This window comes from Myotis nattereri, assembly GCF_964212035.1.
Source record: "Myotis nattereri genome assembly, chromosome: 21".
Lineage (NCBI taxonomy): Eukaryota > Metazoa > Chordata > Mammalia > Chiroptera > Vespertilionidae > Myotis > Myotis nattereri.
Window position 1 is genome coordinate 17,999,936 of NC_138097.1, and position 18,706 is coordinate 18,018,641.

The 18,706-nt window shown below is 58.8% G+C and overlaps 1 protein-coding gene across 1 annotated transcript in view; it reads right to left on the minus strand.

The window, feature by feature from the left end:
* Positions 1-15,922, minus strand: part of ATP10A (ATPase phospholipid transporting 10A (putative)) — a gene marked incomplete at its 5' end in the record, with an annotated part of 45,991 nt that extends 30,069 nt beyond the window's left edge. The window contains 2 exons of the mRNA XM_081114805.1: positions 2,861-3,065; positions 15,417-15,922. Of these exons, the coding sequence (XP_080970931.1) occupies positions 2,861-3,065; positions 15,417-15,922 (711 nt within the window). The remainder of the gene's footprint in view (positions 1-2,860; positions 3,066-15,416) is intronic.
* Positions 15,923-18,706: the final 2,784 nt, after the last annotated feature.

The window sequence follows — 18,706 nt, forward strand, 5'->3', positions numbered from 1 at the left end:
GCTCCTCCGCCCGCCCCCAGCTCCTTCCCCGGCAGGAATTAATCTGCCGGTGGAGCCAGGGCATTGCTGTCTCTGCTCCACGCGGCCGAGAGTTGCTTACGCATGGAATTCTCGAAATAAATCACTTTCCTGGGGACGCGGCGTCCTTTTAATTCTAGATCATTAATTTCGCAGCAGCTTGTTTGTCTCCGGAATGCTAGCGGCCGGTGCGCCCGGCTCATCCCCGATGACGGGCAGAGGGCCAGGCTCCTGCTGCCCGCAGCTCCGTCCCGTCTCAGGATCACCCCCCCCACATCCTCCCCGGGGGTGGGGGGCGCCCCAACATCCCTCAAACTCTGGGTCCTCTATGCCACCGTCACCAGCTTTAAAAATATATATATATATATATATATATATATATATATATATATATATATATATTTGTATTGGGAGAGGGAGAGAGAGAAACATCGATGAAAAGAGAGAATCCTGGATCGGCCGCCTCCTGCACGCCCCACACTGGGGATCAAGCCCTCAACATGGGCCTGTGCCCTGACCGGGAATCGAACCCTGACCTCCTGGTTCGTAGGTCGACGCTCAATCCCTGAGCCACGCCGGCCAGGCCCGAGTGTCCCTCCGGTCTTGGTGCCGGAGACGGACCGTCCGAGCTCAGCTACAGAACTCCACCCGCATCCTACCGGTCCCAGCCACCGTCCACCAAGGCCGACACAGCAGCCGGGGGAAGGTCCCCCAGGCAACGCCGGTCTCCCTGGACCGAGGTCGGGACGTGCGCCTCCCAAGGTCGGCCCTCACGGGCGTCCTGGCGGTGGGTCAAGGCCGCAATGCGCCTGATAAAGGCCAGATGGGAGCCCGCTGTTTGAAGTCCCATCCAACACAAACCCGACGCCGTCACCCTTTGAAGCCGTCTGCCTTTGTCACCCGTATAAAAGGGCTTTATTTTAAACTTCTTATTTTTAAGCCACTGTTGAAAAGTCCATCATCGAAGCCCCGGCTGGTGTGGCTCAGTGGATAGAGCGTCGGCCTGCGGACGGAAGGGTCCCAGGTTCGATTCCGGTCAAGGGCACAGGCCTGGGTGGTGGCTCCATCCCCAGTGGGGGTCGTGCAGGAGGCAGCCGATCCATGATTCTCTCTCATCATGGATGTTGCTCTCTCTCCCCCTCTCCCTTCCTCTCCGAAGTCAATAAAAATATATTTAAAAAAAAAAAAAGCCAGTCATTGAAGGTGAGGGAGAACGATTTTGTGGTTGCTGCTGTTAATCCTCACCGGGGATATTTTTTCCATTGATTTTTTTTTTTTCAGAGAGAGGAGAAGGGAGGGGGAGAGAGAGAGGAATGTTGATGTCAGAGACATATGGCTCGGTTGCCTCCCGCACGCGTCCCGACTGGGCGCGGGGGGCGAACCCCTCCAGCCGGATACGTGCCCCGGATCGGGAATCGAATCCGTGACCCTTCTGTCAACGGGTTGACACGCGAACCCAGCGGTTCTCAACCTGTGGGTCGCGACCCCTCTGGGGGTCGCCTAAGACCGTCGGAAAACACGTCTCTAATTACATATTGTTTTTGTGATTGATCACTCTGCTTTCATGATGTTCCATGTGTAACAGTGAAAATCCATCCTGCGTATCAGATATTTACATGACAATTCGTAACAGTAACAACATGACAGTGATGAAGTCGCCACGAAAATATCTTTATGGTCGGGGGTCAGCACCACATGAGGAACTGTATGAAAGGGTCGCGGCCTTAGGAAGGTTGAGAACCACTGCTCTAACCACTGAGCAAAAAAACCCAAACCCCGGCCACGGCTTTAAAAAAAAAGAAAAATTAAAAAAAAATATTTTTAAACAGGATGGGGCTGAGGAGCCCCACCTGCCAGAATGAATTTGGTTTTTTTTTTTGGTCTCACATCGGCGATGGTGTTCTCAAAGTCCTTTCCAGAATTAATATCCTCCAACCACAAAAACCAACAACACACAAACCCAAACACCACCGCCGCACGGCTGCGACTGTGAAGCCCGACAGCGAAGATGCCCACGGTATACATTACGGGCTCAGCGACCAGCCTTCAAGACGTCAAAGGGAAACCATGACATTTCTGCAAAGGCTCCGTATCGACCGGTCCAATTAACGCAGCGCGCCAGCTGTCCGCGCTTCCCGGGCCGGTGATAAATCGCTTCCTCCCCCAGTTCCTCCGCGGCGGACGCGGATAATTTAATTAAAGACCAACTGTCCGGCGGACGCGGATAATTTAATTAAAGACCAACTGTCCGAGGAGCTGAGGGGAGGAGGAAACAGCCGCCACCCTTTGCCTTGCGGACGGTCTCATTTCACCTCTCATTTTCTCTCTCTCTCTCTCTCTCTTTTTTTTTTTAAAACTATATCTTTATTGATTTCGGAGAGGAAGGGAGATGGAGAGACACAAACATCCATGATGAGAGAGAAGCACGGACCGGCCGCCTCCTGCACGCCCCACACTGGGGATGGAGCCTGCAACCCGGGCCTGTGCCCCGACTGGGAATCGAACAGGGACTTCCTGGTTCCTAGGTTGATGCTTAACCACTGAGCCATGCTGGCCGGCCTGGCGAGGACATTTTTTTCCATTTCTTTCCAGAGAGAGGGGAAGGGAGGAGGGAGGGAGGGAGAGAAAGAGAGAGAGAGAGAGAGAGAGAGTCCTGCTCCCCACAGCGGTAGGCGGGGCCTGGGCTCAGGGAGGCCAGGGGTCCACTCAGACCCTCAGCCTCCCAGACTCTGTCTCCTAGGAAACGCAGCTTGGCGTGATGGAGGGGGGATGAGGACGCGGTGGGCGCCGTGCCCGCAATGCCCTGGGAACCCCCCCGCCCCCCGCCCCCCTGGCCACTTACGAGCTCGGAGAAGCCGCGGACCACCTGCCGTCGCTTCAGGTTGGTCTCCCCGTCCAGGTTGGCCGTCTCGATGTGGCACAGGCCGTCGGGGTTGCTGGAGGAGAGCAGCAGGACGTCCGCGGGGATGATCTCGTTGCAGCGGAGCCGCACGAAGTCCCCGACGCGGATCTCCCGCCAGAAGCGGTTCACGTACTGCTTCTCCTCCCTGAGAAGGAGAGAGAGAGAGAGAGAGAGAGAGAGACTGTTGTTAGCAAGACGGGTCCGGGCTCGATCACCGCGCCAGCCGGGTGCTGGGCACAGGGAGCTCACTGGACAATGCTGCCTGCTTTCCCTTTTTCTTAAATATACGAGGTGCACCGGCTGGTAACGCGGATTTTTTTTTCCATCGATGGAGTTACACGCGTGTTGGTATACACGCGATCTGATACGTGTGCTGTTTGTTGTATGGCTCCTTCAGATGGCCACTCGTTCCGATCGACGGCGCACGCACATTTTGAGCGGCCCTTCAACACGCACGAGGACGTGGACAATGGGGTCTCTGAATGGTCGGCCTCAAAACAGGGCAAGTTCTATGGGGACGGTCGCCACCAATCACCTGGAAGATGGGGGAAATGCGGACCTAGCGATGGACGTGACTTGGAATAAAGCACTTCGGATGTTTCTCTGGAAATGATCGTGTTTTCCTGGATTACAGAACCCAGGTTAATTATTAACCGGTTAATAATGCGGATTAACTACTGACCGGTTAAAAATGCGGATTAACCATTAACCGGTTAAAAATTCGGACTGAGCCCTGACCGGTGTGGCTCAGTGGATGGAGCGTCGGCCTGCGGACTGAAGGGTCCCGGGTTCGAATCTGGCCAAGGGCATTTACCTTGGTTGCAGGCTCATCCCCAGTAAGGAGGCGTGCAGGAGGCAGCTGATCGATGTTTCTCTCTCATCGATGTTTCCCTCTCCCTTCCTCTCTGTAAAAAAGCAATAAAGTATATTAAAAAAACTTGTTTTGGATCGACTCTCAACCGGTTAAAAATGTGGATTTTGTAATCCAAGAAAACACGATAATTTCAAGAGAAACATCAAAGGTGCTTTATTCAAAGTCATGTCCATCCCTAGCTAGCCACACATTTCCCCCATCTTTCAGGGGATTTGTGGAGGCCGTCCCAATAGAACTTTCCTTGTTTTGAGGCCGACCATCCAGAGACCCCATTGTCCACGTCTTCGTGCGTGTTGACGTGCGGCTCAGAACGTGCGTGCGCCGTCGATCGGAACAGGTGGCCATCTGAGGGAGCCATACAACCAACAGCACACGTGTCAAATCGCATGTCTATCAACACTGCGTAACCCCATCTACGGAAAAAAATCCGCATTATTAACCGGAGCACCTAGTGTTTTTATTGATGCCCTGGCCGGTGTGGCTCAGTGGATACAGCGTCGGCCTGCGGCCCGAAGGGTCCCGGGTTCGACTCCTGGCCAAGGGCACAGGCCCGGGTGGCGGGCTCGATCCCCAGTGTGGGGCGTGCAGGAGGCGGCCGATCCATGATTCTCTCACATCGTTGCTGTTTCTCTCTCTCTCCCTTCCTCTCTGAAATAAAAATTTTTAAAAACCCTCTTTATTAAAATAAAAAAATGAATAAAGTATCTGGAGAGAGACCCACAGGACGCCGTGAAGGGGAAGGGAGGGCTCGAAGTGACGGACACGCGGACCAAAGTGGAGGGAGACTCCCAGGCAGCCTCAGGCCCAGAACGTCCTCGGCCCACGAAAGGGAGGCCCCCTCCCCCCGCCCCCCGCCCCCCGCCCCCCGCCCGGCAGATGGGACCGATGAGAATCCAGGACGCAGGAGGGAACCCGCACGGGAGGCTCCCCGCGCGAGAGCCAGGAATCTCGGGGGATCAGCACTTCGTGCCAAGGCCTGATGCCTGGGCGGCGAGAGCAGCTCGGAATTTATTTCTCAGACCTTCACCCAGCACAGATGCGGGGCTGCGGGGGCGGGGGAGGAAGGAGAGGAGAGGGAGGGAGAGAGGGAGGGAGAGAGGGAGGGAGAGAGGGGGAGGGAGAGAGGGAGGGGGAGAGGGAGGGGGGAGGGGGAGAGGAGGAGGGAGGGAGAGAGGGAGGGAGGGAGGGAGGGAGAGAGGGAGGGAGAGAGGGAGGGAGGGGGGAGAGAGGGAGGGAGGGGGGAGAGGGGGAGGGAGAGAGGGAGGGGGAGAGGGAGAGAGGAGGAGGGAGGGGGGAGAGAGGGAGGGAGGGGGGAGAGGGGGAGGGAGAGAGGGAGGGGGAGAGAGCGAGGGAGGGAGGGGGAGAGGGGGAGGGAGAGAGGGAGGGGGAGAGGAGGAGGGAGGGGGGAGAGAGGGAAGGAGGGAGGGAGGGGGTGGGGGGAGGGGGAGAGGAGGAGGGAGGGGAGGGAGGGAGGGAGGGGGAGAGGGGGAGGGAGGGGGGGAGAGGGAGGGGGAGGGGGAGGGGGGGGAGAAGAGGAGGGAGGGGGAGGGAGAGAATGTTCACACTTGAGAAAGGCGCACCAAAACCCTACAACGACCCCCAGCTGACCGCACACTGGGCCACACAACAGGCAGCGACGACAGCTTTTCAGCAGGATTCCTCGCCCTGGGTGGTGTGGCTCAGCAGGTAGAGCATCGGCCTGCGGACGGAAGGGTCCCGGGTCCCATTCCTGGTCGGGGCACAGGCCCGGGGGGAGGGCTCCATCCCCGGTGCGGGGCGTGCAGGAGGCAGCCGGTCCGTGCGTCCCTCTCATCATGGATGTTTCTCTCTCTCCCTCTCTGAAATCAGTGAAAAATATATATACATTTAAACAGTAAATGAATAAAACAGAGGAGCTGAGCACCAGCCTGCCGGGCTCTGCCGGGACGGCCCTGGGCACCCACAGCAGCCCCGACGCCTCTCTGCTCCCGGGCACAGGCTGTCCTGGCAGCGGACATGGAGCGGTGACCCCTCCGTCCACCCCGGCCTCTTCCCGGGGGGACACACCCCAGGAGTCACGGGTCCACCCCCAGGCGGGCACCGTGGGCGTGGCCGGAGCCGGGTGTGGCCAGGACAGGTGTCCGCCGCCTGGGACCTGCCCGGGGTCCCCTGGGACGGGCCATCGGGGCCGCGGGACACGCTGTCCCCGGGCAGGAGGCGGCGGCCGCCGTAACCCGAACGGGCCTCGGGGAGAGGCCTCTGGCTCGGTCGGCGGATGTGGAACGGGAGCGAGTGGGGAGCGTGACGCTTACGGGTCAGAATCCACAGAGCACAGCCCTGGGCATTGGGCTCCGGCCGCCTGCTCTCCCCCCGCCCCCACCCAGGCCTTTTGTGCTGGGATTTGTCATTTTTTTATAGAGAGAATTTTACTGATTTCAGAGAGGAAGAGAGACAGAGAGAGAGAGAGAGAGAGAGAGAGAAACATTGACGTGAGAGAGACACATCGACCGGCTGCCTCCTGCACGTGCCCCCGCCAGGGGCCGGGGATGGAACCTGCCCTTGGCCAAGAACGGGACCCCCCCCCCTCCGGCCGTTGGTTGCGTGGGCCGGCGCTCTAACCACTGAGCCACCGCCCGGGGCTCCAACACCTCGACTGTAGCCCCGTGAGACCCGTGTTGGGGTTCTGACCTCCAGAATGAGAGCATCGGCACGTGTGGTGGGGAACCTGTGGGTCAGGGTCCCCCTCTTGCCGCACCCACGGAAAAGGGTTCAAGACTCTCACTATCTGGCCTGGCTGGCCAGGAACCAGGAGGTCAGGGTTCGATTCCCGGTCGGGGCACAGGCCCGGGTTGCGGGCTCGATCCCCAGCGGGGGGCGTGCAGGAGGCGGCCGATCCGTGATTCTCTCTCATCATGGATCAATCTCTCTCTCTCTCTCCCTTTCCCTCCCCCTCTTCTCTAAAATCAATTAAAAAAAAAATATATATATATATATATAAAGATTCTCAGGACCTGGCTCTATCCCAGTGACGGCGAACCCTTTGAGCTCGGCGTGCCAGCATTTTGAAAATCCCTAATGTAACTCGGGTGCCGGGTCGCACAGAGAAATGTTTTGATCTTTACAACCAGAGTAACACAAAGACTTCTATGTTTGATATTTATTGTATAGATTTAAATGCCATTGAACCTAGAAAAACCAACCAAAAAGATGAGTTCGCGTGTCGCCTCTGACACGCGTGTCAGAGGTTCGCCATCACTGGCCTAGACACACACCGTCCACACAGCTCACGGGCCTGAGAGAGAACCCGCCGGACGCTTGTCGACGTGGCCAGAGAGGAAAGCCCAGCCCGCCCCCCGCGACGTTCAGGCATGTGCTGGGGGGAGGGGGTGCGGGAATGGGGTGGGGGGGGCGTGAGGACACGCCAGTCTTCCGAGGGCCCTTGGCCCGGCCCGGCTCTGCTCTCAGATGAACGCCCTCCGGACAGGAGAGCGCCCCAAGGAGGTCGGGTCCAAAAGCAACACCTCCCTCCTCCCCACAGGCCGGCCCTGGGCGCTGCCCGGAGAACAAGGGCGGCTCTGTCCAGCCGCCCGGCAGCAGGCCACATGCCCTCTTCACGGCGCGTCACGGGGAGCGCGTGTCCCCCGGGCGGGCGGGCGGGCGGGCGGGCACCACAGACGCAGGCCCTGCCCTCTGGACCCCGGGAGCGTGCCCGTCGGCCCTCGGCCCAGGGCAGATGGCCAGCTGCCCCCCAACCCAGTCAGGTGGTCATCAGAGTGACCAGTTAACGACGGGGTTGAGCCCGGCCGGCGGGGCTCAGGGGCTGAGCCTCAACCTACGAACCAGGAGGTCAGGGTTCGATTCCCGGTCGGGGCACAGGCCCGGGTTGCGGGCTGGATCCCCAGTGGGGGGCCTGCAGGAGGCAGCCGGTCCGTGATTCTCTCTCATCGTGGATGTTTCTCTCTCTTCCTCTCTCTTTATAAAAAAAAAATCAATCCATAAAAACATTTTTTTTTTAAATATATTTTATTGATTTTTTACAGAGAGGAAGAGAGAGAGATAGAGAGTTAGAAACATCGATGAGAGAGAAACATCGATCAGCTGCCTCCTGCACATCCCCCACTGGGGAAGTGCCCACAGTCCAGGTACCTGCCCTTGACCGGAATCGAACCTGGGACCCTTCAGTCCGCAGGCCGACGCTCTATCCACTGAGCCAAACCGGTTTCGGCCATAAAAACATTTTAAAAAATGTTTAAAAATTCTTGCAGCACACCGGTTGAAAAAATCTCTGCATTCTATGAAGGGCACATGCTGCTAAAAAAAAAAAAAAAAAAGCCCTTGCCAGTGTGGCTCAGTGGGTAGAGCGTCGGCCTGTGGACTCAAGGGTCCCGGGGTTCAATTTCACTCAAGGACACAGGCCCGGGTTGCGGGCTCGATCCCCAGTGTGGGGCGTGCAGGAGGCCGCCGGTCCGCGATTCTCTCTCTCTCTCTCGCCCTTCCTCTCTGAAATCAATAAAAATGTATTAAAAAAAACAAACAAGTCAGGTAACGGAACCTCACTCCGATGCCCCCCCACCCCCCTCCCTGGGTCCAAGGCACAACCAGGAGGTGCCTCCCAGCGCCCCCCCCCCCGAACCCCGGGCCGGAGTACAAAGCTGGCCCTCTCTCTGCTTTGTAACCTGGCCGTTCTGTCCCGAGGCCGCTGCACAATCGCCCGGAGGAAACCTTACTACACAAATAAATAAGGTTCTTTTTTCCCGCTCCCAGGCAGGGACAGAACAAGGACGTCCTGAGCCCGGCCGGCAGACCTGTTCCAGGGGCACGCCCGCGTCCCTGGGCCGGCAGGATGCCCGCCCGCCCGCCCGCCCGCCCGCCGGCCCCTTATCTGCTGTCCACCTGCCTCGGACGCGGAGGAAAAAACACTCGGGTTGTTCCCCTTTCAACTCAGACAAACCGCTTTTCTCTGCGGCGCCCGGCCGGCCGGGCTCGTCTTGATTTTCCTTCTGGGCCACGGGGAGGGCGGAGGAGACGTGCTCGGAAGCCCAGCGCTGGATTTTTTATTTTTATTTTTTTTTAGGAGCGACAAGGGGGGGGGCATTCTATTTTCAAAAAGGCTTCTTCGCCAACTGAAGTGGAATACGGGAGCAGGACGTATATACCCGCTCGTGCGAAGTAAGAGATGGAACAAAACACATTTTTAAAATTTCCTGATTGAGAGAGAGAGAGAGACATCGATTTGCTGTTCCACATATTATTTTTTTTAAATGTGTTTATATTGGGCCCCAGCCGGTGTGGCTCGGGGGATAGAGCGTCGGCCTGTGGACGGAAGGGTCCCGGGTTCGATTCCCGGTCAGGGCACAGGCCCGGGTTTCAGACTCGATCCCCAGTGCGGGGCGTGCAGGAGGCAGCCGACCTGTGATTCTCTCTCCTCATGGATGTTTCTGTCTCTCTCTCCCTCTCTCTCTAAACATCAAAAAACACATGTTGGTTTTATTAAAAATCCTCAAAAAAAAAACAAACTAAAAAAGACGTTCTCTCTCCCCTTTAGCCATTAGACCCTGAAGAAAACAGCCTTAGGGGGATGTGTCCCCTGTGACTCCGCATCGCAATGGCCCCCGGCGTTTCGGGTCCGAGGAACCCACTTTCTCATCACCCTGAACAAAGACACCGGGGACCCTGCACTGAGCTCCGGGGTGCCCCCCGGGGACCCCACAAATCCTCCTCTGGCCTCAGGGAGCCCCGGCCGGCCCGGCGCCTGCTCCCCGGCTGCCCACCCACATTCACTCCAAGCCCAAGTTCTATTTGGGGTGAAGGACCATTCCTCCGTGCAATGCAAACCCAGCTCCCTCCCAGACACCCGACCAGCCCGGCCCGGCCCCCCCCACCCCTCCGCCTCGCACTCCCTCCCTCTGCACATCTGGAATCCGGCCGTGGGCGCCACACCCAGCAGCCCTTCTCCTCTAAGGAGCCCAGTCATCCCAGAGGCGGGTGGGGCTGGGGCCCCCGGACAGGCCAGGCCGAGGGGGAGGTTCCTGGGGGGATTCCCGTCTGTAATGAATGCTGCTGGTTGGTGCTGCCTCAGAGAGAGGGGCTGGGTTTATGCTCCTTGAGAGCATCTTTCAGGGAATGGGGGGAGGGACAATTCCCAACGGGGACCGGGCCCACACCTGGGGGTTCGCCAACAGTCCACGCTCACGCAGCGGCCAGTGGGTCAGCTGTCTGGAGTTTATTATTATTTTGTTGGCGTTGTTCATCCTCAATCAAGGATATTTTCCCATGGATTTTTAGGGAGAGGGGGAGGGAGGGGGAGACGAGAGAGAGAGAGAGACAGACAGACAGACATCAGTTCGTTGCCTCCCGCATGAGCCCCGACCGGGGCCCTGGACCGGAATCGAACCCGGGACCCTTCGGTCTGCAGGCCGACGCTCTAGCCACTGAGCCACACCGGCGAGGACTCTGCAAGGAGTTTAAATGACCAACCGCTGAACGAACCAAAACCTCCAAACATGCAACACATTCCAGTGTCTTCGAGTATTTTCCCCCCAAAAAACACCATATGGGTGAACGGATCCTCTGTGTTTTCTGTGTTTCTCTCTTTTTTTAAGAAAAATATATGTTTTTTAAAAATATATTTTTATTGATTTCAGAGAGGAAGGGAGAGGGAGAGAGAGAAACATCCATGATGGGAGAGAATCATGGATCGGCTGCCTCCTGCACGCCCCACACTGGGGATCCAGCCCGCAACCCGGGCCTGTGCCCCGACCGGGACTCGAACCCTGACCTCCTGGTTCCTAGGTCGATGCTCAACCACTGAGCCACACCGGCCGGGCTGAAATATTCTTCATAACCAGAGGCCCAAGTCTCCTTGAACCAGGCCCTGCAAGATCATCCCCTTTGTCTTGAACTGCAGCGATTCGCAGATTTTACCCCCAGAATAACAGTTTCCCAAGTTAAAAGCATAAAAGGAAGAGGCCGACAGAGAGACCTGACTACACGGACCGTTTTCCGCTTTTGTGTGTCAACAAAACTCCCCCAAGCAAAACGGAAAAGAACGATTCGGTGGGAAAGTGAACCGGAGGGCGCGCCAAGGGCAACACAGACACCCTGCAACCTGGGAACGGGCGAGGCGAGGGGAGCTGGGCGGAGGGCCCCCGAGGAGGGCATTCTAAAAATGCAGAAATCAAAACAGCCTCTCCCTTTTCCCTGCGCCTTCTCCCAGCGCGCTATAAATAGCAAGGCGCGCCTCCTGCGAATCAGTACCCCGGGCGCCCTGGTACCGGAATGCCACCAGAAGCCGCCCGCCCCTCGGAGAAGGGCAGGGCCCTGGCGCTCACAGAGCCCCCTCCTCCCCAAAACTCCCAGGTCAAGAGGGTCCATCATGAACCTCCAGGAGGTCAGGGTTCGATTCCCGGTCGGGGCACAGGCCCGGGTTGTGGGCTCGATCCCCAGCGTGGGGCGTGCAGGAGGCAGCCGATCCATGATGCTCTCTCCTCATGGATGTTTCTCTCTCTCTCTCTCTCTCCTTCTCCCTCCCTCCCTCCCTTCCACTCTCTCTCAAAAAAAAAAAAAAAATCGATGGGAAACGTATCCTCGGATGAGAATTAACCAGAAAATAACACTCCTAAGCCTCTGATCCCCGGGCCCTGGCCTGCCCCCGGCCCATCCCTGCCCCCGGGTCCCGTCCCGGCGTCTGCGAGTCTCCTTAGTGCCAGTCGGTGGGACCCAGACGCGATCCCCACCCCCCCCCCCCCGGGGCAGGTGCTCTGCGGCCACCGCTGGCCAGGAAGAGGGGGGCCTCCAGGAAGCGGAGGGCAGGAGAGAGGCGGCCAGGGAGAGAGGAACAGAAATCAAAAGGAGAACTCGGTGGGTCTCATTTCAGCTCTTCTCTGAGAAAAAGACGAAACACGAAAAACCAAGCCAACCACAGCGTCAGGCTGGAGCCTTCGTCCCGGTGAACTTGGGGAACGGAGTGAGAACCACGGGAAGGGCAGGGTCGAAGGTGACAGCCGCGCACGCTCAGAGACAAACACGGGAGAGGGGGGGCAGGGAGAGCACCCCCTGGGGCCCTTCTTTCCCGGAGACGACGGGGCGGCCGTGACGGGAGAGGCCGCCCTCCCCCCCAGGACGGAGCCCGGGTGAAGCCGCTCGAGAGTCACGTCACGCGTGAGAGCTACTGCGTCCGCCACTCGAGCGACCCTGCCAGGGGCCACCCCAGAGATGACGGAAACACGAGGGAAAGGATCACACGGAAACCCGGGCAGCCCAGCTGGGAGCCAGGGGGTCAGGGTTCGATTCCCGGTCGGGGCCCAGGCCCGGGCTGCGGGCTCCATCCCCAGTGCGGGGCGTGCAGGAGGCGGCCGATCCGTGGTTCTCATCATTGACGTTTCTCTCTCTCTCTCCCTCTCCCTTCGTGTGTGTGTGTGTGTGTGTGTGTGTGTGTGTGTGTGTGTGTGTATTTATTTTCGTTGTTGTTGTTGTATTACGGACATCTCCCATTCCCCCTCTTTTTCCTCCCCTCTCCCTTCTTCTCTGAAATCAATACGAAATATTGTGAGAGCCGAGGGCAGCTCATGGGTGGGGCTGTGAGCTAAGTGCACCTCGTGCCTCTACCCCATGTCCCCTTGGGGAAGGCCTGAGATTAGGACCAATATATATATATATTTATTTATTTTAAAAAAAGCAAAACACCAAAAAAAAAACCCCCTAAGTCGTCTGGCTCCATCCCCGTTGTTCCTGACCAAGCTCACCTCGGCCTGGGCCCAGGAATCTGAGTGTCCGACTCGCACACACGGGGGATGCTCATGGGACGGCTCCCACCCTGGGCCCCGCGGTCCGGCGAGCTCTCAGGGGGTGCCCGCAGGCCGGCCGGCTGGCAAACATGACGTGGCTGGCCAGGGCTGTGGGGTTTCCTGGCTCCTGCTCACCGGGAGCCCGAGACTGAGCCGGGAAGGGAGGGGCCCCCGGCGTCCCCCGGGGCCAGGACTCCAGGCCCCCACGCGTCTCCCTCCCTCCCTGCCGTGGGCTGCAGTCTTTGCACCTGCACCACTTCCTCTCATCAGCCGGCCCCCGGCTCCTGTGGCCTCCTTTCTAGAAATACCAAGGCCTCAGGAAATACACTTTTTTTTTATTTCAGGTGACAACGTGCTTTCCATCCAGTATCTCTTCTCTCTCTCTCTCTCTCTCTCTCTCTCTCTCTCTCTCTCTCTCTTTTTGGTTAAGCCTCACCCAAGGATAGATACTTCTTCCACTGATATTTTATTTTTAAAAATATATTTTATTGTTTTTTTACCAATAAAAGAGAGGAAGGGAGAGGGATAGAGAGTTAGAAACATTGACGAGAGAGAAACATCGATCAGCTGCCTCCTGCACACACCCTACTGGGGATGTGGCCGCAACCAAGGTACACGCCCTTGGCCGGAATCGAACCCGGGACCCCTCGGTCCGCAGGCCAATGCTCTATCCACTGAGCCACACCGGTCAGGGCTCCGTTGATATTTTAAAGAGAGTGGAAGGGAGAGAGAGACTCGGCTGCCTCCTGCACGTCCCCCACTGGGGATCGAACCCACCACCAGGGCCTGTGCCCTGACCGGGAATCAAACCGTGACCTCCTGGTTCGTAGGGTGACGCTCAACCACTGAGCCACACCGGCCGGGCAGACACTGTAAATTTTAACAAACTTCTCAAGTGATTCCTTATGGGAATTTGAGAAGTACCGGCCCAGGACCATTGGAAAAGCTGTGGGATTTGGAAAGACACGGGTCGCATTCCGGGGCACGACCTATAGCAGCTGTGTGGCTTTGGGCAAGTTACCGAACCTCTCTGAACCTCCGAAGTCGGAAGACTGACCAGTGCGGCTAGGAGGGTCAGAGATACCTCAAAGGCAGGAATAGGTCTTCATCGAAGCTATCCTCAGAGGCACCAGCATCAACCTGGGCCCCCACCTTTTTTTTTTTTTTTTTGGAGGGGGGCGATCTGACCCTGAGAACTGAAGAGACTCGCTAGCGGCCCTTCCCACGTGACGGAGGCTGGACCGAGCTCACGCCCTCCCACTCCGAGGCCCGTATCGGCCCCTACGCCAGGACTCAGGGAAGGGAACAGGAAGGAGACATGGGCTGAGGTCTCAACTGAGGTCAAGACCATTTGCTGTCCTGCACGGGGTGTGACCTGGAGGTGGCCTCGGCACACGGGACAGCCCCCAGGTGGACCTGCAGCTGGTGGCTCTCTCTCTGGGTGGGAAAATAAAGAAGGGAAAGAGGCATCCTAGGGGGGCTCAGCCTGAGTGTCCCAGCTCTCGGGGGGTGTGCAGGGGGAGAGAGACCAACCAGGTGGAGACAAGTGGAATGATGCTCCCCAACCCGCTCTCTCCCCCCCCCAGCCTTAGTCTTTCCATCTGGAAACTGGGTGCACGTGAAGAAAATTTAACAGTCAGCTCCGTAGCCGGTTTGGCTCAGTGGATAGAGCGTCGGCCTGCAGACTGAAGGGTCCCGGGTTCGATTCTGGTCAAGGGCACGTGCCCGGGTTGCAGGCTCGATCCCCAGTGGGGGGTGTGCAGCAAGCAACCAAACAATGATTCTCATCACTGATGTCTCTCTCTCTCTCTCAAATCAATAAAAATTTAAAAAACAAACAGAAAAAAAACAGCCACTGTGAGGCCCCCCGCCCTTCATCGGGTGCCCTCCACAGTTCCACCCTGTTGTCCCAAGGCCAGATGCTCCCGAGGGCTGAGGTTTACATTCCTGCGTCGGTTGTTAACGTTATTAAACCTCCTGGCACACGGAAGTCTCGCCAAAGCCAGAGGCGGGAGGAACGTTCGGGCCTGGGAATCGGGTTCCCTCCTTTTTAACTTATAAGGCGGGCGGGAGCGGCCAGGAATGAGGGCGCCCAGGGGCCGCTGGACTCCAGCCCGGGGATCATTCTACTTCAGGGGCCAGGTCTGAGGGATCATCTGGGACAGGGGACCCCCCCACCATCACCACCACCAAAGCCCAGCATCTAAAAGTTTCCTACTGCCCTGCCCGGTTTCGCTCAGTGGATAGAACATTGATCAGCCTGTAGACTGAAGGGTCCTGGGTTCGATTCCGATCAAAGGCAAGTACCTGGGTTGCAGGCTCTCTGGCCCAGAGGGCGCGCGCAGGAGGCAACCCATTGCTGTGTCTCTCTCACATCCACGTGTCTCTCTCCCTTCCACTCTCTCAGAAAATCGGTGAGGATTAACCAAAACAAACAAAATTAAAAGTTTCCTACTCTCCATCCCACCCGCCGCCGCCGCCGCCGCCGCCGCCGCCGCTCGAGGCCAGAAAACTCCGTCCTGAGTCCAGCCAGCTCCCCCGGCCCCCCAAGAAAGGCCAGCAAGCATCCCGGAGGGGGGGGGGGGCGAGCCCAGCCTGAGTGTCCCCAACTCTGGGGAGGTGCCTTCGTGGGTAAGAAAGCAGGACCAGGAGGGAGAAGCCCAATGGAATGACGCTCCCCAAACGCCCTCCTCCCACCCCCAGAACCTCAGTCTTTCCATCTGGAAACTGGGCGCACTTTTACGAATATCCAAACAGTCCGCTGTGGCCTATGGTGCCACTCCCACCGCGCGCCACCCGGAGTTCCAGGAGCGCGCCCCTGGCCCGGCCCCTCCCCAACCCTCCCCGCCCCGCTCACCTGCTGAAGACCAGGCAGCCCAAGTGGTTGATCTCCTGGTCGGAGCGGTGGCGGCTGTAGTCCTCCCACAGGTCCTTGAAGGCCGTGACCGCCAGGATGAACAGCACGGGCGCCAGCGCCAGGCCCGGCTGGAAGGCGTTGACGGCGGGCACGAAGTTGAGCAGCGCGATGAGGACGAAGTAGACGTTGGCCAGGCGGTGGAACTGCTCGAACAGGTTCTTGGGCACGAAGGACAGCAGCGTGTACTTGGTGGTCTTGAGCCGGTTGTCCGCCAGGTGCTGCGCGCCCCCGCGCCCGGGCCACCACCACCACCGTCGCCGCCGCCGTGCGCCCTGCGCCGCGCCCTCCGCGGGCTCCTCGTGGGCGCTGGCGGGCGGCGGCGGCTGCAGGTTGGAGCGCACCGTGCGCGTCCGGCTCTCCCGGCGCCTCCGCCGGCGCCCTCGCCGTCCCTGCGGCCGCCGGTCCGGGGCCGCAGGGTCCTCGCCCGCCGCCGGGTCCCGCTCCATGGCCGCGTGTCGCCGCGCCCCGCTCCTGCGCGCACGCCGGGGGCTCCTAGGTGATCATCGCCGGCGGCCCGGACGCGGCGGCGCGGGCTCCCCGCCTGCGGGACGCGCCACCGGGACGGAGACAGACGGCGGTCAGCGCCGCCCCGCCCGGCCCGCAGGCCCCTGGCTCGCGCCACCCGGGCCGTTTCCGCAGCCGCCCCCCTCCGGCCCCGCCCCGGCCCGGCCCGCGCCGCGCCCTGGCTCCGTGGAGAGCGGGAAGCCCAAACTTTCCAGCCGCTTCGTTTCGGTTCCGTTCGCGCCAACGAGGAGAGGGAGACCCGGAGAGAGGATGCGGCAAAGGGTCCCGGACTAAGGCGCCTTCTTCCCGGGGCAGCCTGGCTTCCTGATGGGCACCCATTGGGGGACCCCGGACGCGGAGACCCTCCCTCCCGGGCAGCCTGGCTTCCTGATGGGCCCCGATTGGCGACCCCGGACGGGAGAGACCCTCCCTCCGCTCCTGGAATCAATCAGAATCGGAATCCAAAGGAGCCACGCCTCCCAGGGCTCAGATTTCTCCATCTTCCCCACCCAGGACATCCATCTGCTCTGGGGGCCCCCTCTCCCCCCACCCCACACACCCTCAGAAGGCGCGATGCCCCTCCTGCCTCTCCCTCCCCTCCCCCTCGCCCAGCCTACACCTGCTTGGAGATTCACTTCTTGGATGAATTAGACTTTTCCTTCCCCAAAACACACTGCCTTCCTGACTTATCTAAATAGTATGAATTGATTGATTGATTGATTGATTGATTAATACAGGCCCTGGCTGGGTAGCTCAGTGGGTTAGAGCATCGTCCCCATACACCAAGGTTGTGGGTTCAATCCCAGCTCAGGGCACCACCAGGAATCAACCAATGAATACATCAGTGAGTGGATCGAGACATCGATGCCTCTCTCTCTCTCTCTCTCTCTCTCTCTCTCTCTCTCTCTCTTGTCAATAAGTTAAACAACTTTACAAATAAAAGGTAGCCCGGCAGGCGTGGCTCAGTGGTTGGAGTCGACCCATGAACCAGGAGGTCATGGTTGGATTCCTGGTCAGTGCACATGCCCTGGTTGTGGGCTCCATCCCCAATAGGGGTCGTGCAGGAGGCAGCCAATCCACGGCTCTCTCTCATCATGGATGTTTCTCTCTCCCTTCCTCTCTGAAGTCAAAAAAAGAAAAATGCCCCATGCCCCATGTTACAGACCAAGCCCCCCCACCCCCCTTCCCTGCCATTTCCAGGGTGCGACATTGCCGTGTGGGGAGGCCCAGACCAGACGAAGGTTTGGCCCAAGTCCCTGCCTTTCCCGGGAGAGTCAGTTCTCCGAGGTGACCCTGGGCATCCCCGGCTGAGGGTTAACCCGCACAGACAGGCCCTCAGCTCCCCTGGTTTCCATGACAAAGACGTCCTGGACCCGCGTTTTCCGCCATCACCCAGCCCAGGGGGGCCTGGGGCCTTCCGGCTCCATTGCAGCCGATGTCTGTGCCCCTGCGGGTGCCCCCCGGGGTGCGCCAGCCAGTCTGCCTGCTGCCCAAATGCTCACTAGAGCCTTTGGTTTCCTTACCCTGGAGCTCCCAGGGGTCCTTACACAGTCACGGGCTGACTCCTCAGGCAGAGGCCCCCTGAGCCTTTTCGGGGATCCGGACCGGGCGCCAACTTGCTGTTTTTTTAACTCCACCCCCTGCCCCTCCACTCCGGGCCTGGCCCCAGGGCGAGAGGTCTCCTTACCCTTCTCGGAACAGGCCTGTTCGTGGCCCACCCACATTCCACGCTCAGGTTCTAAGGTTCCGTGAGTCACATTGCTCCGTAGCCTGGAATCCTTCCCCCCCTGCTCGTCGCCCATCCCGTTCCCCCTGTCCAACCCCCGGGGTCTGGCTCAGCTGGCCTCCCAGAGGGGAACCGCACAATGAGATCCACGGAACCCCCTGGAATTATTTTTTTAAAATATATTTTTATTGATCTCAGAGAGGAAGGGAGAGGGAGAGAGAGAGAGACCCATCCACGATGAGAGAGAATCATGGATCGGGTGCCTCCTGCACGCTGCCAGACTGGGGAATCGAATCATGACCTCTTGGTTCATAGGTCAACACTTAACCACTGAGCCACGCCGGCCGGCCAGGCAGGCTGGCCTTCTTAAAGCCAGCGGAATCGGCGGTGGGAAAGGGCATGGGGTATGACAGGAGAAACAGGGTCAAGAGCAGCCCCGGTGGGTGGCTGAGTCTGTGAGCTGCTGTAGCAGACGGTAGAGCGAGGGAGGAACGCTCCTGGAGGTGGCCATGGGAGCCAGGGGTGCCCTGGTCTGAGCTCAGAAGCGGGAGGCCCAGCAGATGGGGGTCTTGGGGTGGAGAAGAGCGTGACCACAGAGCGGAGGCGGGTGGGCAAGGGGCCGGCCTTCGTTCGGAAGGGACCGGCCTCTGGACTTGCTCCGAACGCAACAGGAAGCCGTGGGCAGTCATTGCCCCAGGCGGAGGCACGGGACGCGCATCTGATCTTGAGAGCGCGGAAGGTGGCTTCTTCCTTCTAGGATTTTCATTTTTAACTTTATTTTTGGTTTCACAACTTACATTCAGGTCTCAAGTCCGCTTGGAGTTTGTGCTTGTGTGTGGTGTGAGTTGGTGGTTTAATTGCATTTTTTTTTTCCCCAATGTGTCTGCCTGTCCAGTTTTCCCAACACCGTTTGTTTTGTTTTGTCTTATTTTATCTTATCTTATTTTTATTTTTTATTCCTGGTCAGGGCACATGCCCGGGTTGTGGGCTCGATCCCCAG